This window comes from Chanodichthys erythropterus, chromosome 10, assembly GCF_024489055.1.
Source record: "Chanodichthys erythropterus isolate Z2021 chromosome 10, ASM2448905v1, whole genome shotgun sequence".
Taxonomy (NCBI): Eukaryota; Metazoa; Chordata; class Actinopteri; order Cypriniformes; family Xenocyprididae; genus Chanodichthys; species Chanodichthys erythropterus.
In genome coordinates, this window is record NC_090230.1 from 23,277,585 (window position 1) to 23,299,958 (window position 22,374).

Genomic DNA, 22,374 nt, shown 5'->3' on the forward strand with positions numbered 1-22,374 from the left:
CTTAAATTTATACTTAAACACTTTAACAGTATGAACTTAAACAGCTAATGCTTTATTTTTCTCTTTGTTAAAGAAATGTTTGCAAGTGATTTCTCTAATATGTTTCCTGAAAATTTACTATATTAATTATTCGCTATAACAGGCTTCGATATGAGACATTTGGTTCAGATTTTTTCCAGACTCACAGGAACCACAAGAATTTCGCAGACAATCTCCTGCGGATCTTCCAGGTAAGAGAAACAGTTTTATAAATGTTTATATTAATAACAAGCAAATAGATTACTGAAATTTGAGATTTCTTGCAAAAATACTAGGTCGAATGTTTTGACCATTTACGTTTCATTTTAAGAACCCATAAAATAAGAATCAATATGTAAGAAAAAAGTATGTTTCTGCCAATCTGATGTTAATCTTGAGTACATATACAGAAATATTGCATCCTTCATATCTCCGAAAAGTTTTTAGTTTTATCAGATTTATAAAAGATACATACGCTGTCTTTCCAAAAAAAGCTGAGCTCCTGGAGGCATGCCTGCTGTGGGCAGAGCTAAAGAGTCTAAAGAGTCACGAACGTGCACAGCTTTTGTGTAGAGATCATCTGCATCATTATAAATAAAAGGGGAACAAAAACGTTTGTGTTGTTTACATTTTATGCACTTGCGTGCTGATTGCGGCATCTGATGCAGTTTTACTCACCACCCGTGATCTACAAATCCAGCACCAGTACTGGGACTTGTTTACAAAGCATTCATCACTGAAATTCTGGGACCAAACAAACATACATGCACAACTCTGTTAGGAACTCAAGTTTATTTGTATAGCATTTTACACCACTAATCCAGTTCATTTTCCAGGGCAATGCAGCATCAAATATAAATGTCTTGCTCTTTTAGAATTATTTTGGCAATGGATCTAGCATTCTGCATATTTTAAATCATACACAAAGATGGAGTTTGGAAAGATATCATTTATTTAAATTAATTGGAGAGAGAGAGAGAGAGAGAGAGAGAGAGAGAGAGAGAGAGAGAGAGTGTGTGTTTGTGTGTGTGCTTAAATGAGGGCAGCACATTAACCCATTCCTGTAACCTGTTCAACCCATTCCACAACCAACTTTACAGACCTTTTACATTCACAAACAGCTATATTAAACACTGCATTCTTTTACAAATTCTTTTAATTACTGTATTACAGTATTTCACAATTGCTAAAACATATTTCTTGAAACCATCACTCATTTTCTCAAAACATTAAACACAAATCCAATCTTCAAACTAATTTCACAAAACTTCTGACTCTTATGGCAAAATCAAACAAAGCTTTCAGATCATACACACATTAAGCAAAATATAAACACATACAGATCATTCATTAGACAATACATTAAAAAATGGAAAACACAACATCCAGAACATGAGGTTACAGAAAAAAAAGTACAAACACATTTTGCCATTACATAAAATGTATAGAAATCACAAGTAATGTGAATTTAAAGTATACTGTATGTACTGCAAGTACAGTATTATATTCAATATTATATAGTATTGAATGTCTATATATACAGTACTTACATACTGCAAACATACAGCAGTCTAAATGCAAATGACTAAAAGGTCAAAGAAAACACTAAATGAAAAGCATGATACAGTACACACACACACACACACACACACACACACACACACACACAAAAACAAACAAAGTTCAGAGTCAGTGAGAGATTCATTCTGCTTCAGCATCACGTCTTCATGTTGGGTCCGGCCTAAATCAAGTCAAGTCACCTTTATTTCAATTGCAATTGATACTACACAGATACTAGTCTAGTCTAGTATAGTATAGTCAAAGCAGCTTTACAGTGAAAACAGGTACATGATGATCAGTAATGCAAAGAGGGTTCATTTTGGCTGTACAGCTCTAAAAGAAAATAGTGTCATTGTTCAGCTGAAGTCAGTTCAGTGTTGATTCACTTACATTGTAAAGACCATCAATTATTATGTAAATTACTGTAATTATTTTCCTCTAAAGCAGTTCTGCAGAAAACAGTGATGTCATCATCTAGGCTAGCTTAGTTCAGTTCTCATCCTATAATGTCAGTACAGTCAGATCAATAATATTGTTGAATATTATTGAATATTGTTGAGGACATTTTCCACATCACAGGCAATGTCGTCTCTTGCCAGACAAAGGGAAAAACCTGTGCCGGATCCAGCCTTGACAGCCTTGTCTCCACACCCCTTGCTCTTTCTCCTCATCATCCTCTTGCACATACTCTTCCTCCTCTACTTTTCAGATTGTTTCTATCTATTGTTGGTATCATCATTCAGCACCTGTGTTACCTGTGCACTCTGAACTGACCTATATTTTATACAGTTGATTTGATCACATCATTAGAAATAAGTGTGAATAATTTTGAGTCACTGTGTTTAAAGGATGACAACTGTGTTGTAGTTGTGTTTAACTTTTTTTTTTTTTTTTTTTTTTTTTTTTCTTGCTTTGTAGGATCTTGAAAGCAAAATGTTCGCATTTCTGAAGAATGAGCTGGGAAAGTTTAAGAAAATATTACAAAAAGAGAACACACAATCCTTAGTCAAGGACTTTAATGAGAATGGGTCCAGTATCAATGAAGCAGCTCTTAAACTCACACTAGAATTCCTGAGAGAGATGAAACAAGATGAAGCTGCTGATACTCTTGAAGGTAAGAAACTCATGACCATCTCTCAGATTGTCACTTAAAAAAAAAATTAAGACCTAAAACTTTTTTCTGTTCCTGTGTTTAGATGAGTTGTTCTACATCCATCAACTAAAATGTTCCCTAAAGAATAAGTACCAATGTGTGTTTGAAGGAATTGCAAAGCAAGGTGACTCCATACTTCTGAATAACATCTACACAGACTTCTATATCACTCAAGGTAGCAGTGAACAGGTCAATACTGAACATGAGGTCAGACAGATTGAAGTTTCTTTCAGGCATCATGAATCACAAGAGATACCAGTTGAATCCAAAAATTTGTTCAAAGCACCTGAACAAGACAAGGAGATCAGAACTGTACTGACAAAAGGAGTCGCTGGCATCGGAAAAACCATCTCTGTGCAAAAGTTTGTTCTGGACTGGGCTGAAGGAAAAGAAAATCAAGATATCAGCTTCATATTTCCTCTTCCATTCAGAGAGATGAACTTAAAGGAAAAAGAAAAAACAAGTTTGATGGACCTTATAACTCAATTTTTCCCAGACACAAAAGGAATGAACCTTACAAGAAGGAATAATTTTAAAGTCCTGTTCATCCTTGATGGATTGGATGAATGCCGACTTCCTCTAAACTTTGAGACTGAGACATGGCATGACATATCGTCACCAGCCTCTCTGGATGTTCTCCTAACGAACCTTATCAAGGGAAATCTGTTTCCTTCTGCTCTCATCTGGATCACCACCAGACCAGCAGCTGCCAGTAAGATTCCTCCTGACTGTATCGACCAGCTGACAGAGATACGAGGATTCAATGATGCACAAAAGGAAGAGTACTTCAAAAAAAGATTCACAGATGAGAAAATGGCCAGTGAAATCATTGATCATATTAAACAATCAAAAAGTCTCTTTATCATGTGCCACATCCCAGTCTTCTGCTGGATTTCAGCCACTGTTCTCCAGAACATTTTGAAGGAAAAAAGAAATAATGACCTGAAAAAAAATCAGGCTGGTGACACCTCTAAAACACTGCAGGAATCAAATACTGAAGACACTCCCAAGACTCTGACACAAATGTACACGCACTTTCTCCGCTTTCAGGTCCAGCAGAGCAGACGAAAGTATGATGGAAAATACGCAGAAGATGTTCCCTGGGATAAAGAAGCCATACCCATTCTTAAACTGGGGAAACTGGCATTTCAGCAGCTTGAAAGAAACAACCTGATCTTCTATGACACTGACCTGGAAGCCTGTGGTATTGACGTCTATAAGGCATCAGTGCGCTCAGGAATGTGTACGCAGATCTTTAAGAAGGAAACAGGGATAATTCTTGATACCATGTACTGCTTTGTTCACTTGAGCATTCAAGAGTTTATTGCAGCCATTTATGCACATCTGTTTCTAGACAGAAAAAAGACAAGTGTGTTTGAGTCTGCAGAACAGGAAAACAAAAATGAAACCATGATTAATTTTCTCCAGACTGCAGTTGACAGGGCACTTGAAAGTGACAATGGACACCTGGACCTTTTCCTTCGATTCCTTCTTGGTCTGTCACTCAAGTCTAATCGGCAACTCTTACGAGGTCTGTTAACACAGCAAGACGGCAATGACCAGACCAACAAGGAAATAGTTGAGTACATCAAGCAGAAACTCGAAGATAATCTGTCTCCAGAGAGATCCATCAATCTTTTCCACTGTCTGAATGAACTGAACGACCAAACTCTGGTGAAAGAGATTCAGGCCCACTTTAGCAAAGGAAGTCTCTCATCTGGTGACCTTTCACCTGCCCAGTGGTCTGCTGTGGCCTTTGTGTTGCTGACATCAGGGGAGGAGCTGGAGGAGTTTGAGCTTCAGAAATTCAAGAAATCAGATGATTGTCTCATTAGATTGTTGGAAGTCATCAAAACCTCCAAAAAGGCTTTGTAAGTAATTTAACTTGTGTGTGTGTGTGTGTGTGTCTGTGTGTGTGTATATATATATATATATATATATATATATATATATATATATATATATATATATATATATATATATATATATATTAATGTTTTTCTCTAATACACATTGCTCACAATTAATCATACCCTTTTATTCAATACTATTTGCAACCTCCTTTTGCCAAGATAACAGCTCTGAGTCTTCACCTATAATGCCTGATGAGTTTGGAGAACACCTGACAAGAGATCAGAGACCATTCCTTCATACAGAATCTCTCCAGATCCTTCAGATTCCCAGCTCCATGTTGGTGCTTCTTCTCTTCAGTTCACTCCACTCATTTTCTTTAGGGTTCAGGTCAGGGGACTGGGATGGCCATGGCAGAAGCTTCATTTTGTGCTCAGTGACACATTTTTGTGTTGATTTTGATGTTTGTTTTGGATCATTGTCCTGATAGAAGATCCAACCACAGCCCATTATAAGACTTCTAACAGGGACAATCAGGTTTGGATTTTTTTTTATCTGTTGGTATTTGATAGAATCCATGATTCCATGAATCTGAACAAGATGTCCAGGACCTCCAGCAGAAAAATAAGCCCACAACATTAAAGATACAGCCGTATATTTCATTGTTTTTTTTTTTCATTGTATTTTTTTTTCACCATAGAACCCATCCTGTTTGAAGTTTCAGTAGTGTCAGTTACTTTTCAAATGCTTTATGGTCAGATTAAAAAAAAATAAATAAAAATTGGCAGCAAACACTTAAGATTGGTTTGGTGCACACCGGGGTAAAAAGTACCCCATGTGTACAATGAAATATACTGCTGGATCTTTAATATTGTGGGTCTATTTTTCTGCTGGAGATCCTGGACATCTTGTTAAGATACATGGCATCATAGATTCTATTAAATACCAACAGATAAAAAAAGAAAAGAAAATGAGCATACTGAAAAGAGAATGGAGTGAACTGAAGAGAAGAAGCACCAACATGGAGCTGGGATCTGAAGGATCTGGAGAGATTCTGCATGAAGGAATGGTCTCTGATCTCTTGTCAGGTGTTCTCCAAACTCTTTAGGCATTATAGGTGAAGACTCAGAGCTGTTATCTTGGGAAAAGGAGGTTGCAAAATGTATTGAATAAAAGGGTATGATTAATTGTGAGCAGTGTGTATTAGAGAAAAACATTTCTCTCATAATGAGATTCCGGTGCATATTACATATATACTGTATATAGTTGTCGAAATGTCCATCGTGTGGAGTATCTCACGTAAATACAGTCGGTTATGGCTTAAGTGGACGTAAACAATTTGGGTGAAAACAGGATATGTGTCAGTATCCATGGATTTGGTCTTAAAGGTCCCGTTTTTCGTGGTTTTTTGAAGCTTTGATTGTGTTTATAGTGTGCAATATAACATGTGTTCATGTTTCGCGTGTAAAAAAAACACAGTATTTTTCACATAATTTACTTATCTGTATACCGCTGTTTCCACTGTCATAAAAACGGGCTGATGACTTCCTTGTTCTATGAAGTCCCTCCTTCAGAAACACGTAACGAGTTCTGATTGTGCCAACGGTTCCTGTGTTGTGATTCGACAGCAGTGTAGCGCATCCTGCCAGGAAAGGTCGCGCTTCTTACCATAACGTGGAGATGCAGCGCTCAGTGTTAATGTAAACATGTCTTTAATTTTACCCTATCAATCTGAGCCGGAATCAGACCCGGTGATTGGACTGTGGGATGAAAATAACAGCGTTTCGACGACATGGCGACAAACACACTCTACAAACGCAACTCTTGTGTATTCCTGTGGGCGGAGGTTAGTCAAAAAACTGTTTTAGTGACGTCATTAAAGAAGGAAGTAGAGGGATGTAGTCCAAACTGGCCGTTCGATGTAGGCGACTTCTGTTAAATAAAATATCTCGCTTGGCATTGAACTTTGAGCTTTAAAATTTTACAGATTTTATTTATACTCTAACAACAACATTACACACTAACTAAAGTTTGAAACATGGGATCACGAAGAACGGGACCTTTAAAGGGACCGTAGCCTATTTGTCATTAATGTAAATAAAACAACAAAATATGTTAAATAACTGTATACATGGTAAATAAACCTACTGAATTTGAAAAACAAATTTATTTAATTTGTATCTCTATAGTATTTGTTGTATTGTTGTCATTTGTTTGTAACAAATATAACAACAAATATAGCTGCAAGCAGCAATTACGGGGCCAAGCACAAAAACGGCACAAGAAGCCAGCCAACATGACTGGGAGCATCAGGCTAACTGCAGCAGTGAGCAATTAAAGACCTATTAAGATCATTTTAGCTAAAAGAGCTGAAAAATGATCAAAAATGAGGATTTACTGGCTCATCACTTTCGACCAATAGGTGGCGCTGTGTCCAAATTGTTGTGGTATGGTCAGAGTGAGGTGACAATGACACTTGCAAAGTTTGGTGTCAATATGTCAAAGCACTGAAGAGATACAGCTTCAAGAGTCGTTTTTGCATCATGCCTCAAATTCTTTGCTCTGGTATACGAAAACGGTTTGACATATCGACTTGAAATCCATAACTTTTTGTCGGCATGGTCTGAAGATGACACGGTTCAATTTTGGTGAAAATCGGAGCAACGGTCTAGGAGGAGTTCGAAAAAGTAGGTTTTTAAAGAAAAACAATATGGCGGACAGGAAGTTTAGCTGACTATGGCAAATTTGATATCTATGTTCTCAGCGTGACCCAAGGAATCTACTGAGACTCATTTCATTACAACTCATTACATGAGTTTCATTACAATTGGTGAATACAGTCAAAAGTTATTAACATTTTTGTACATTTTGTTATAACTTTTGACCACAAGGTGGCGCTGGTCCGAAACTTCTCAGGCTCCTTCAGGGCATTGGGCTGATGACCCATACCGAGTTTCGTAATGATACGCTAATGCGTTTGTAAAATACAGCATTTTAGCACAAAAATCAAAATGGCTGACGGCCAAAATGGCCGAAGTGGGAAAATTGGATATCATTCGACTCGGCATGATTCCCCGAATCCAACGAGATGATTTTTGGCCAAACCCATCAGAAGTTATAAGCAAAAATAGCCATTTTTCATATCTCCGCACCAGTAGGTGGCGCTGCGCCGAAACACTGCATGATGCCTCATGTCATGCTTGTGATGACATGTACCAAGTTTGGTCTGAATATGATAAAGTGTTGCAGAGATACAGCCTTACTTCTATTTTCGCAAGCGCTACGTACAATTCGTTTGTGTGTTTTTCGAAAACGGTTTGAGCAATCGACTTGAATTCCATAACTTTTTGTCAGCATGGTCTGAAGATGATCTGGTTAAATTGTCATTAAAATCGGAGTAACGGCCTAGGAGGAGTTCGAAAAAGTAAGTTTTTCAGAAAATTCAAAATGGCGGAAAAATTGTCATGACATCATATGGTGATTCGTCGATTCGTCTTGAGCCAAGGAATCACGGGAAAAAAGAATTTTGTTTCTAGCCCTTACGGTTCAAAAGTTATTAACATAAACATAAGTGCAACTTTGGACAGCTGGTGGCGCTAGAGGGATTGAGTTAGAGACTCCAAATTTGCTATGGACAAAGGTCAGACTGTCCTCTAACTGTGTGCCAAATTTCACAACTTTTTACCATACGGTTCTATGGGCTGCCATAGACTTCAAGAGCGGAAGAAGAAGAATAATAATAAGCGTACAGAACGCCAACAATAACAATAGGTGCCTAAGCACCTTCGGTGCTTGGCCCCTAATTATATATAGTAATTATGCCTTTTGAAGGTTATTGGACACTGTGAAATTTTTGTTCTTTAAGTTTGTGACAAGCACATAAAATGATTACTTTTTTCATTAGAGTAATAATAAAAAAGCTGTCTTACATTCATTAGTCTCACTGTGTTGTGCTTGGACAACATTACCAAAAAACTAGAAAAAAAAGTATCCGTACTCATACTCAGTCCTTAAAAATGGTATCCTTGCATCCCTAAAATATATATATATATATATATATATATATATATAAAATTATGAATGTAATGATATTAGCAAAATTAGCAATATTGTCTCTATATTATCGTGGTCACATGACTGTATGAAACAATATGTCTTCCGGGCAAAAAAGTCCTCAAACTGAAAAGCCCTCGTGGCTCGCGCTACTCCTATAGGCCTACGTAAGATTTCAATGCAGAGCACGCACGAGAGAGAGAGATGAACAAAGGTAAGCTGGAAGATTATTAATCTTTAAAAGTTTGCGTTCTCGTTTTCATCACCCGCATGATTTAATTCCTAAAAGACAATGATTCACCCATGTATATTAAACCTTTGACAAAAATAAAATTAGCAACATTCAAATCTGCGTTCGTGCTGCCGTTGATCTAGAGAGTTGTCATATTTAGATATAAACAGCTTCACAAACAATCTTGTCAAACACACAGTATAATTTCTGTTACAAATATTCCAATTGTCATAGACGCATACAAAAGTGTATTCAGATACGCTGATGTCTACCTATTAAAATAGAACAGATCACCTTTGGAAAGTGCCTCTAATAACCACTGTATCGATTGCATTGTTACGCCACTAGGTGGCAACAATTTAATGTTAAAAATATGTCTATCACTGAATCATTATTTTAGAAACAAATTAAGTCTTTATGAATCCAACTTAAAAAAATATTGTTTCACCTGTCTGGATCTTACATTTGTGTTCAAGCATCTTATTTGGGTTGAATTTGCGGTAACACTTTACAATAAGGTTCATTTGTTAACATTAGTTAATGTATTAACTAACATGAACTAAACATGAGCAATATATTTGTTAGTGTATTTGTTAAACTTTGTTAATGTTAGTTAATAAAAATACAGCTATTCCTAGTTTGTTCATTTTACTTCACAGTGCATTAACTAATGTTATTAATAATAATAATAATAATAATAATACATTTTATTTTAGGCGCCTTTTAAATCACTCAAGGTCACCATACATTAAGAAGAAATAGCAGCAAGAATAATATTAGAATAATAAATAACAGTAAATAACAAAATAACAATGCCAATAACCATAAATAAATAGAAAGCAACAATTGCAAACATGACAGCTATAAGAATAACAAAAAACAAAAGTGCTAGACTTGAGTGCACACAGTAATCATGTAGGATAAGCTATTCTGAATAAATGAGTTTTAAGTTTAACTTTAAATTGAGATAATGAGTCTGAATCATGGATGTTGACTAGGAGAGAATTCCAAAGGTGTGGATAAGCACGGCTAAAAGCCCTATGGCCCATGGTGGTTAGACAAGCAGAAGGTGTATAGAGGAGACCCAAAAAGGAAGAGCGGAGAGTTCGAGAAGGAATGTAGGTCTATAAGAGATCTGAAAGGTAAGGTGGAGAGAGGTTATAAAGAGATTTGTAAGTGAGGAGAATAATTTTATATTCAATCTGGAATTTGATAGGAAGCCAATGAAGCTGTTGAAGTGATGGGGTAATATATTGTATAGATGGCATCTGATGGCTTGGAGCTTGTATCTCCAAAAATGTCTAAACAAATTGTAATAAATATGAATCGCATATTTCAGGTCTAAACAACTACGTTCTCGCCTAAAAAAAAAAAACTCTTAAAAATACAGTTTGTGGTAAAACAAGTGTAGTTTTCGCAAAAATTATGGTGAAATTTCTCGGCTCCCATGACAGTCACTTCAAGCAGAGTGATACAAATGGTGAAAAGGTAGGAGTGCTGCTATCACTAGAATATCACACGGCTATCAGCAGAACCTGAAAGAACTGTTGTATAAACACACATAAACAGAATTACAGTACTTCAAAATATTGAAGAAAAATATTTTTAAAAAGTTGAATAAAATATATAATATATATATATATATATTTTTAATTTATATATATATATATATATATATATATATATATATATATATTCCTATAGATATTTGTTGTGTGTGTCAAATTAGGTGTTATTTACAGGGATTTCAAGGTATGGTTGCTAGATGATTTTGTTTTGGAATCTTCAGAAAACTAGAAGACTTTAACTCGATTTTTTTCTCAAAATTGTTGTCTGATGTCATACATGACTCTATCAACTTCAAACAGGTATAGCTCAGTCATTTTTTGTCGGATTCCAACAAATCATACATTTTGAAGTTTTTTTTTTTTTTAAATAGAGATTGTGAAAGTAACTAAATTTTGAAAAATTGCTCATTGCGAGATATATATATATATGTGTGTGTGTGTATGTATATATATATATATATATATATATATATATATATATATATATATATATATATATATAATGTATATGTGTGTGTGTATGTGTTCCACCTAATTCTGTGATGTGATTTATTTCCAATGTAGGTTAAATGATTGTAACTTAACAGACAGAAGCTGTTCTGCTTTGGCTACAGTTCTTGGATCAGATACCATTCTGAAAGAGCTGAACATAAACAATAATAATCTGCAGGATTCAGGAGTGAAGCAGCTCTGCACTGGACTGGAGAAAAACTGTAAATTGGAAATACTGAGGTAAGTTTTGTGACAATTGACAAAAAAATGAGCTAAGCCAAAACCAAAGTTGTGATTTTTTTCTTAATATCCTTACCAAAATGTATGTATAAAATCTACTGTTTAAATATAATGTAATACACTAAAAGACTAATACAGAATCTCTATTCAAAAATATGGGCAGTATGCAGATTGCTTAATTTAAACCTTTTCTTTGATAATGTCAGGCTGTCATTACCAGTAACTGAAAGAATATTACATTGCTGTAAAGGCACCACCTAGCTGGCTATATGGCAAAAAATATCATATCACAATTTTTTTTTAGGAAGATCATGATTCACCACACATGATTTTACCACAACAATTATTTTTCATGTTTGTTTTATCATTTTGCAGGTCACTGAACATTATAGCCAAGTACTTTCCCTATTTTAAAAATGTATCCTTAATTTAGTAACAAGGTAACTAAATTAAGAATGACCAACCATTTAGGCCTAGTAGGGGTGGGCGAAAATAAAAAAAAAATGTTTCCATTTTTCAGAGTAAAATTTTCATGTTGCAATAATTGCTGAAGCTTTTATCACAGTATACAATATTATCATGGTATTGAAATAAGTTGCAAAAAAGTGTTGTCATAGTATAACATGTTTAATAACTTTTTCTTGTAAAGAACTGAACATTTAAAAATGATAAAGCAATACACAAAAACATATAAAGTGAACTAATGTTTCAAACAGATTGAAGTGCAAAAGAATTCTAAAGAAAATTAGCACTTTAAAATAAGGTCTCATTATTTAATGTTAGTTAATGCATTAACTAATATTAACAATAAGAAATAGCTACATTTGTTACAGAAGTTATTATTCTTTGTCATGTTAGCTCAGGTCCATTAAGTAATAGTTACAACTTTGGATTTAATTAAGTGTTATTAAATGTTGAAGTTAACATTAACTAAGATTAATAAGTGCATTTAGAAGTATTTTTGTTTGATAAATGCTACATGGAATCTTATTGGCTGAGAGTGAACTGCACCTGGAATTCTTTCGACAAAGATGGATATGTATTTTCTTTAAAATTATAATATTTAATAATATTAATCAAATGTAGGCCTATCTTTGAAATGGCTCGGAATAGGGTGCTTGGATGATTTGTATATTAATAAGCTTGTTTGTCTAACTGCATAACAAGGTCAAACCCCACAGGTCAAAGTTTTAAACTAATTTTTATATGCAATATGCCAATTCAATAGTATATAACAATTAGTTCAAACTTTAACCTGTGGAGGGCAGTATTACGCTTAGCAGTGTCTACACTGCCAGAATTCTAATAGAGGAGAAAAGAAGAAGAGAGCTAGTTCAAGATGAGCATTTCTAGTTAAAACACATAATTTTCAATTTTTTTTCAGAAAATGAGCGATGGTTTCACTAGATAAGACCCTTATTTCTCATCTGGGATCGTGTTGAACAATTTGAAGCTGCAGTGAAACTAATTTTGACCTTCAACTGTTTGGGCTCCATTGAAGTCTACTATAAGGAGAATAATCCTGGAATCAAAAACTTTAATTTTTTTTCGACTGAAGAAAGAAAGACATGAAAAGACAGGAAACATGAAAGACAGGAAAAGTTTATTTAAAAGTGGACTAATCCTTTAACTAATGTAGTTAACTAATGTTAACTAATGAACCTTATTGTAAAGTGTTACCAAATCATCTTAATGGCACATCAACATTCATGTCATGAACAGTATTTAACATTAGGTGTTACACGTGCAAATAAAATGTTTAACTGGCAGTGCTTTAAAACACATGCATATAATAAACTTTCATGATTGAAGACCTGCAATGTCACGTGAGCATAACCCTATTGCTGCCTTGCTAAACATGTGATGTGAATGTATGTTGCATTGTACAGTATGTTGGGACTGGGCTGCCAGAACTGCTACTGATAGAATGTGCAATGTAGCAGGGTACCATGATCTCTCTTCGAAAGCAGATTGTGGAGACATTTTAATCATTCATAATCTAAAATCATGATATTGCACACCTCTAGCATCATTTAGAAAATTGTCACTCTAAATTGTCTCAACATTTCTCTGATAATTCTGAATAATTCTCACTCATTGAACAAGTCATAATTCAGTCAAAGTGATACAAATAAAAACTGGTTAATCAACTGAATGTTACAATGTAATTTTGTTTCTAGACTTTCACACTGCAGTATCACAGAAGAAGGTTATAAAGCTCTGGCTTCAGCTCTGAGATCAAACCCTTCACACCTGATAGAGCTCGATCTCACAGGAAATGATCCTGGACAATCAGGAGTGAAGGAGCTTGATGATTTACTTCAAGATCCAAACTGTCAACTGACGACACTGAGGTGAGACGTGATGAAAGTAGTATAAATGCACATGAATTATTTATAGAAATATTATTTGAGTTAAACAATAAGCTACACAATCTGTTGTTTCATGAAAGTTGACAGAGATTTTAAAACAAAAATGATGTACTTTTTTTTTTTTTTTATCAGCACCAACTGCTGATGTTTTCCATGTTTAGTATACCACATTCAGAACTGAATTGAGTCCTGCTTCATCTTCTCTTCTGCAGGTTTTTGGGTCCTGCTGCAGATGAAGCCTGTCAATATGTGAGAGGAAAAGTGGGTGAAAACCCGTTACTCCTGAGAGAGTTGAATCTGAGTGATTGTGAACTAGGAGACACAGGAGTGAATCAGCTCGCTGCTCTACTGCAGGATAAACACTGTAAATTCAACACACTGACGTGAGTATAATATCTTTTAAATATAAAATTATTTGATAATTCCTTTTTGAGGGAACTTGCACTGCATTGAATGACAACACTATGGGGAACACCTCTGCATGATAGCGTCTGAAGCACGTGTGAAACTAGTCCAGTCTTGATTGCCGCTGCATCGTGACGTAGTGTGTGACAGTGTACACAATGTATTTTTACTTCATTACTGTACTTAAGTACAATTTTCAAGTATCTGTACTTTACTGGAGGATTTTTACCAGGATCTTTTATCGCTGGGACCACTCCATCTTTCAGTATCAAATGATCTGTGAATCCAGTGTCAAACTGGGCCTTGTTTATAAAACCCTTGTCACCGAAATGCCGGAAACAAACAAACACACTTGCACAATTCTCAATTTCTGCCCTGGAAAAATGAATTGCATCCACTGTTCCCTTAACACTGGGTTCTTTGGGAAGTTGAAGAAGATTATCTTTCCCTCACCATCAAAACATACTTCTTTGTTGACATTGTTGGCCAAAGTTTAAAAAAACTAGTTGGACGTATGACAGATTATTTTTGTGCCAAATACACTCCATCAGGGTTTGCATATGTTTCTGAAAGATTTTTTTCGAAAATGGCTCAATATGCAGTTAAGACCTGAGCTGGGAGGCCACAATGAAAGAGGCTAATATGCTTGCGTGGTTCGTCCAAACTCTCCAACAGAGGGCCTGGCCTCTGAGGACAAGCGAATGAATCAGGAACTGCTGCTAGGCCCTGAGAATGAGAGGCTTTGGCCATTGAACTCAGGTCTATCTGTTTGCATTGCTCCGAGCGAACTAATGGACGAGACCTAAGATCCCAATCCCTATGAGGGGGTTCCATAGGTGATGGATCACTCCGCTGCACCTCAGGGGGGTGCTGTAGAGAAAATGAGCATGAACAAACTGTAGGTGGTTGCTAATTGACCTCCCTAGATCTCCGTGGGCTGAGCTGGCAAAAGACAGCAGACTGCTGCTTCGCTGCCCAAAAGTTTCCAAACCGGCCATCCTTGGACATGGGGGTGAACCTGTCAGAAGTCAACTCTGTTGTGTTCCGGCATCCCTTTGTTGCTTCCATGGTACACCGTTACGTGATAAGTCACAACACAGTGGCAATCAAGACTGAACTAGTTTTGCACATGCTTTAGATGCTACAGAGGCTTTCCCCATAGTGTCCTCATTCGATGCACCGTCTCGTTCCCATGTAATCCGGGACGATTTTCAGTAAGTAAAATTCAGATTACAACTGTCATTGTTCATTAAAGAAGGTTTGAAAATAACCTGAAGAATGCTTCCTGTCTTCTTTCTCTGCAGGCTGAATAATAACAGTATCACAGAAGAAGGTTGTGCTGCTCTGACTTCAGTTCTTGATTCAAACATTTCAAACCTGACAATGCTGGATCTGAGTGGGAATGAACTAGGAAACTCAGGAATAGAAAAGATCTGTCATCTGTTGAAAAATCCTCAATGCAGATTGGAGAAATTGAAGTGTGTATCTTCATTTCTGTGCATTTTACATGTGAAAATAAATTAAGGCTGAAATTTAGTTGCACTATTTTTAAATATTCTATTACATTGTGCTAAATACTGTGAATTAATGTGCAAATAAAAAGATTTATGAGTAAAATGGTTTACACAATTTTAATATGAATTTCACCAATACTTGTCTCATTTATGTCATTGTAGAAGTTTGATATTCTGTTTCACATGAAAAAAATACAAAAAATTTTTTCTTCTAGACTTTCAGATTGCAGTATCACAGAAGGAGGTTATAAAGCTCTGGCTTCAGCTCTGAGATCAAACCCTTCACACCTGATAGAGCTGGATCTCACAGGAAATGATCCTGGACAATCAGGAGTGAAGGAGCTTGATGATTTACTTCAAGATCCAAACTGTCAACTGACGACACTGAGGTGAGACGTGATGAAATAATAGAAAAAAAATTACATCCAGGCTAAATATTCATAAAAAATATAATTTTAGCAATACAATAAACTGCACAATTTGTTGCATCGAAAATGATCGATATCAAATTTGAAAGATTCAGATGTTTCTGTTGACAGATGATAACTGTCAAAGCTGAGTTTGCTTTAGGACTGAGTATCTTTGTAATGTATAGTTTTGGTTTTTTGTTTCATGTTCATGTTTTATGTCTCATTATCATGTTTCATGGTTTGCCAGTGCTCCCCTCTGTTATGTGATTTCTTTACCCTCATGTGATCATGTCATGTGCTTCCAGTCTCATGTGGTATGTTGTCATTGGTTAATTGTCTTAATCATGTTCACAGTTGTCTTGTTTAGTCACTAGTCCTTGTGTATTTGAGGCCTCGTGTTTGCCATGTTATTTGTTTGCATTGTTCCCTGTTACTACTCTTGGTTCATGTTCATTTTCATTTTCAAGTTAAGCTAAGTCAAGTCCTTGTTTGTTTTGTTCTCGTTAACGTAAATAAACTGCTCATGGGTTCAACTGCAACTTGGACTCCAGTGGACTTTATGACAGTCACTCTAGTTTCTTATATATTTCTTTATATATTTATATATGAATTGAATATTTAGTTGTGTATTTAAATGTTCAAAGAAGTGTTTTTCATTAGAACAATTAAGTTTATCATATCAGTTTTGTAATGCAGTGGACATTTAGTTCAGAACTGTATTGAATCCTGCTTCAACTTCTCTTCTGCAGGTTTTTGGGTCCTGCTGCAAATGAAGCCTGTCAGTATGTGATTAGAGTTAAGGGTAAAAACCCTTTACTCCTGAGAGAGCTGAATCTGAGTGGACATGAACTAGGAGAAACACGAGTAAATCAGCTTACTGCTCTACTGCAGGATAAACACTGTAAACTCAATACACTGACGTGAGTAGAATTAATTTAATTAATTTAAAAAGTTACATTAATTTTAATTGTAGTTGCTGATAATAATATTTCCCCACTTGTATGATTTTTTTTTTTTTATTAGAATTAAGCAAGCAATAAACAAGTGATTAAAAACAATTAGTGCTGGGCGGTCCAAAAATCTGTCACTGTATTTTTTTTTAAAGATTCTTCCAGTTTCACAGTATCAAAGTATTTTTTCTTTTCATGACTGGACCTTTACATATGTTTATATAGGTTTATTTTACTGTCAGGAGTACATCGAATATAAAAACATTGTAATGTCAAATACAAATATATTGTAAAAAATTGAGGGTATCAAATCAATATATAAAATTAACAATTTAGTTAACCCTTTAAAATAAAAATTGTAATTATCCTTAAAAATATTTTAATAAACTTATATTTATTTACTTATACTTTACTTATATTTAAACTTATAGCGATATTGCCATCTGGGCAATGAATGTACTATGCCTTGTGCATTTTGCCTTTACTCACCTAAACTTATCAGCAAGGCTACTTTACATGAATGCGAGTGCATTAGCAGGTAGTTGCTGAATCACAGGTGTGTGATTTATGAGATGAGGTCATGACTGCAGCTGGTGATGAGGCCGAAACCAGCACTTCCAGATCAAGTAGATTTTGACTATTTAATTTTACTTAACATTTTTTTATTTATCCACTATACTGACAAGACCTTTATGAATGATATTGGTTTACTTGTGGCCTTTTTGTGCACTTTAGATTAAATTAGACTTTGTAGATGTGACAAAATCTGAGAGTTTGTAGATGTTTAAAGAATTAGTTCACTTCAGAATTAAAATTTCCTGATAATTTACTCACTCCCATGTCACCCAAGATGTTCATGTCTTTCTTTCTTCAGTTGAAAGGAAATTAAGGTTTTTGAGGAAAACATACAGAATTTTTCTCCATATAGTGGACTTCACTGAGGGATCAATGGGTTGAAGGTCCAAATTACAGTTTCAGTGCAGCTTCAAAGAGCTCTACATGATCCCAGGAATAAGGGTCTTATCTAGAGAAACCATCGGCCATTTTCTAAGTTTAAAAAAATAATTATATATATATATATATATATATATATATACACATATACTTTTTAACCACAAATGCATATCTTGTACTGCTCTGCGATGTGCCACACATTATGTAATCATGTTGGAAAGGTCGTGCATGATGTAGGTGGAAGTACTGCGGTAGGACAAAAAACTCTAGCTCATTTTCTCCTTCAACTTTAAAATCGTTGAACTTCTGACATCGTTGTTTTACCTTTTTTGTAAAGGGCGTTTGCATGTTTGCTTTGTAGACACTGGAACTGTACTTTCGCCTATGTCACAACTTTTTCATTGTGATTGCATAATGTGTGGCACATCGCAGAGCAGTGCAAGATTAGCATTTGTGGTTAAAAATACATTTTATTTTATTTATTTATTTTTTTTAAGAAAATGACCAATCATTTCTCTAGATAAGACCCTTATTCCTCGTCTGGGATCATGTAGAGCTCTTTGAAACTGCAATTTGGACCTTCAACCCGTTGTACCCCAGTGAAGTCTACTATATGGAGAGAAATTCTGCATGTTTTCCTGAAGATCTTGGATGACATAGGGGTTAGTAAATTCTAAAGTGAACTAATCCTTTAAGAGGCTGTTGTGTCGATTTATTGAAATATTGATGTGTTCAGTTTTATTTGGATTTTAGAAAATAAACATGATTTCTCATCTTACAAATTAGGGATGTACAATATGTCCTTTTCATAGCCGATTAAAGATACCGATAAACAATTAGTTCATATTTTTATATTTGTAATTTTTATGTAATCTGCAGTTTGTGCTCCCAGGAAAATAGAAAATCAAACATGCACTGATGAAACTGATATTTTAGTTGCTCTGGCCTAACTATAATAGCAGACATCAGTCCTGACTCTTCAAATGTTTTTCAACCTTTAGTGCATGAGGAAGGTATATAGACTTTGTCACATGTTTTTTCAAATACATAATTAATAAAATACAATGACATTTGTCAACCTCAAAAAATAAACAAAAGTGCATCCTCAACAAAAATAAAGAGCATCCTCAAAAGAGCATAATGGCGTAGTTGAGATTTCTCTGAAATTACATAGTTTAACAAATAAATATGAGGGATGAGTAAGGTATATAGTCACATGTTTTTGTTTTTCTACTAACCTGGGAAAACCTGGAGCTTCTACCACAGTAAAAGGTTGGTCATCAAGGACTATAAATTTCATTACTTTGTCATTTATAGATTTAGCCTTTTTGCTGTCTCTGGGGGTCAGGGTGAATTCAAACCTCACAACAGTGGTTCCCAACCTTTTTTACACTAGGCCCACCTCCTCTCTGAATCAAAACTGCACGCCCAGTTTAAACCTTTAGTTATTTTTGCAAACATACTTTGCAAACATTCTTTACAACTTTAAAGTACTTACTTTGCTCAAAAATATGAACTTAAATAAGCACAAGTCAACCTGCCATGCCTGTTAAGACCACAGGGAGATAAAGGAATTAAAAACTGCAGATCCATTAAAAATTATTGACATATAACACCACTGATCCTCTCAAACTTCTCCATTCACAATACATTCATTTTGACAACTACACAAATATATTGATCTGTGTTCATGCAGAAATAAATTAATTAAATGTATTTTTAATTAATTTAATTTATTAAATGTAATGTATTAATAATTACATGAAGCAATTATATTAATGTTAATTTTAATTTATGTTGCGGCTTACCTGGAGGATCACTGAGGCCCCTTAGTGGGCCGTGGCCCACAGGTTGAGAACCACTGCCTCACAAGAATCGAAAATGGGCTACTTTCCCATAGACTGCAGACCATATACGTCTCGAGCTGTCGTGATCTTGGCGCTCTGTGGCGTGACTGACACATCACTGTAGCACTTCAGTTCGCACATGAACCGATCATCTCTTTCACTTTACAACAAGAAATAAACATGAATAAATATCCGAAGGTATGTTGAAAGATATAGTACAACTTACATAAAATCCATATCATGTCACATTAATCAATCAGTGTTTCAACTGTATAAAAATATAAAAAATGAGTAGAAACGTAATTATGCCATCATAAAATGTATTATAATGTTGTTATAAAAACTTCTTTGTGTAATTTAAGTAGCTTACAAATCAATTAATTTTAACCTTTAATAATATAATGATGTACCGACTGTATAGTTTACAGCATTAGTTGAGAGAGATTTTTTCTTTGAGGAAATTTGCCATGTACTGCACCTGATAGGCCCCAGATTAATCAATATTGAATTGAAGGTAATCACATTAAAATCAAATTGCAAGCTTCTGAATCAAAATCAAATCCAATTGTGACAATGCCCAGCCCTAGTGTCAATATTTTATTTATTTTTTTTTTTTTTGAAGCAAAAACTTTTTTTCTTGTCAGTGCACCAGAATGCTTAGTTTACATGTTAAAATCATTTAAAAAAAATCTCAGAAACTCCCCTACTACTATTGTAAACATGTCATCTTTTTCACCACTTTGGAGTTTGCAGGTATGAAGATGACAAATAGATGGATAAAGATAATAGAAATTTAAAAAAGAAAAGTAAAATATATATAAAAAGTGCTACTATTACTGGGTCAAGTGTTGACGAAAAAGATATGTCTTTAGCAGTTTTTTTGAAAATGGCTAAAGATTCAGCTTCTCAGATAGAGCGTGGTAGGTCATTCCACCAGCCAGGAACAGACCCGGAGAGGGTCCGTGAGAGTGATTTTGTGCCCTTTGTGATGGCACCACAAGGCGCCATTCACTTGCAGAACGCAAGCTTCTGGAGGGCGCATAAGTCTGAAGTAGTGAGTTAAGGTATAGCAGTGCAGAGCCAGCAGTCGTTCTGTAGGCAAACATCAGAGCCTTGAATTGGATGCGAGCAGCTACTGGCAGCCAATGCAGACTGATGAAGAGAGGAAGACCAATCTTGCTGCAGTGTTCTGGATCAGTTGTAGAGGCTTGACAGTGCATGCTGGAAGGCCAGCCAAGAGAGCATTACAATAGTCCAGTCTGGATAGAACAAGAGCTTGGACATCTTCCTGATGTTGTACAAGGCAAATCTGCAGGACCAGGTTGTTGTAGCAACATGATCTGTGAAGCTTAAACAATCATCCATCACCAGTTTAAGGTTCCTAGGTCTCCTGGAAGGAGTTATGGTTGACGACCCAAGTTGAATGGAAAGATTATGATGAAGTGTTGGGTTGGTACCGACCACAAGCAGTTCCATTTTTGCAAGGTTGAGTTTAGGATATCTGCTCTGAGCGCCGAGGCGTGAATTTCTACACTTCACCATGCACAGCAGGCTAGATGAGAATCACCGCTGAATGCATCCTCACACCAGCAGAGAGACCTCCCACGACGAGCTGCATTCAAAGCAATTACAATTGCTGTTTTCAGAGATGATCTCCTTTTACACTGTGTGCAGAATTATTAGGCAAGTTGATTTTCTGATCATATTTTTTTTCTAAGCACATTTTACCAATTCCAATCCACATCAATCTTAATAACGTCTAGGTTACTAATGTAACCCCCGTTCCCAGAAGGAGGGAACGGAGACGTTACGTCGATACTGACGTAATGGGGTCTCGCTAGGGAGCCCAATCACCTCCAAGGATACAAAACAAGCCAATGGGAATTGGCCTGTGAGATTTACATGCCGGGCCCCTCCCCCGGCATCCGGGTATAAATAGGGCCGGCATACTCACCTTCATTCATATTTTTGCTGAGGAGCCGAGACAGGAATCTGGCCGCTCAGCGGTGGGTCAAAGCTATGGCAGGGGAACGTAACGTCTCCGTTCCCTCCTTCTGGGAACGGGGGTTACATTAGTAACCTAGACGTTCCCATTCAGTCAGTCACGTTCGACGTTACGTCGATACTGACGTAATGGGGTCCCGTGGAAAACGCCATAGCAACTGAACCACGTTACGAGTGTTAGGGAGGCAGGTGCTGGCAGGCCGAGGCGTGCCAAGTGCAAATGCGGCCCATACTCGCAACCCTCCAGCGCCCAGAGCAAGCCCAGGAATGTCTTCCATACCGGTGGGATGGAGAGGACAGGGCGTTACCATGGAGAAGTCGAAGCTGCTGTTCCTACCCCACGGGGGAGAGTGCTTCGGAACTCAATCCCTCGTTTTCCAGCAACGACAAAAACGCCAGGAAAGCGTTCCCCGAGGAGGGGAAAGCTACGGAGACCACACCCTGCCCGAAGGGAGGTAACGTGTGGAGACACATATGGACTGGTCTGAGAACAGTAACGCATATGGAAGATCTCTGATGTAGGTCCTACCTTTCGGGAGGAACGACTAGCAATCAGAGACAGGGCAAAAGCAAAGCCGCCCAGGGAAAGACACGGGTTTACCGTCAGGGAAACCTTACCGTGGACAATCTCATATGGGATTACCCGAGGGGAATCACAGCATATGGGCATCTAGCCCAGTACAAGGGCAGACCAACTGGGCATACACACGAGTACTGGACCTAGCGCCGGACACCTCCGCCGCGTCTGGCT

The 22,374-nt window shown here is 36.3% G+C and overlaps 1 protein-coding gene across 7 annotated transcripts in view; it reads left to right on the plus strand.

Annotated features, from left to right (window-relative positions):
* Window positions 1-22,374, plus strand: part of LOC137027960 (NLR family CARD domain-containing protein 3-like) — a 64,092-nt gene that overhangs the window by 27,850 nt on the left and 13,868 nt on the right. For all 7 annotated transcript variants that reach the window (XM_067396603.1, XM_067396602.1, XM_067396604.1 and 4 more), the window contains 9 exons: window positions 143-230; window positions 2,497-2,692; window positions 2,775-4,602; window positions 11,000-11,167; window positions 13,348-13,521; window positions 13,752-13,922; window positions 15,249-15,422; window positions 15,674-15,847; window positions 16,618-16,788. In XM_067396603.1, the coding sequence (XP_067252704.1) occupies window positions 143-230; window positions 2,497-2,692; window positions 2,775-4,602; window positions 11,000-11,167; window positions 13,348-13,521; window positions 13,752-13,922; window positions 15,249-15,422; window positions 15,674-15,847; window positions 16,618-16,788 (3,144 nt within the window). The remainder of the gene's footprint in view (window positions 1-142; window positions 231-2,496; window positions 2,693-2,774; window positions 4,603-10,999; window positions 11,168-13,347; window positions 13,522-13,751; window positions 13,923-15,248; window positions 15,423-15,673; window positions 15,848-16,617; window positions 16,789-22,374) is intronic.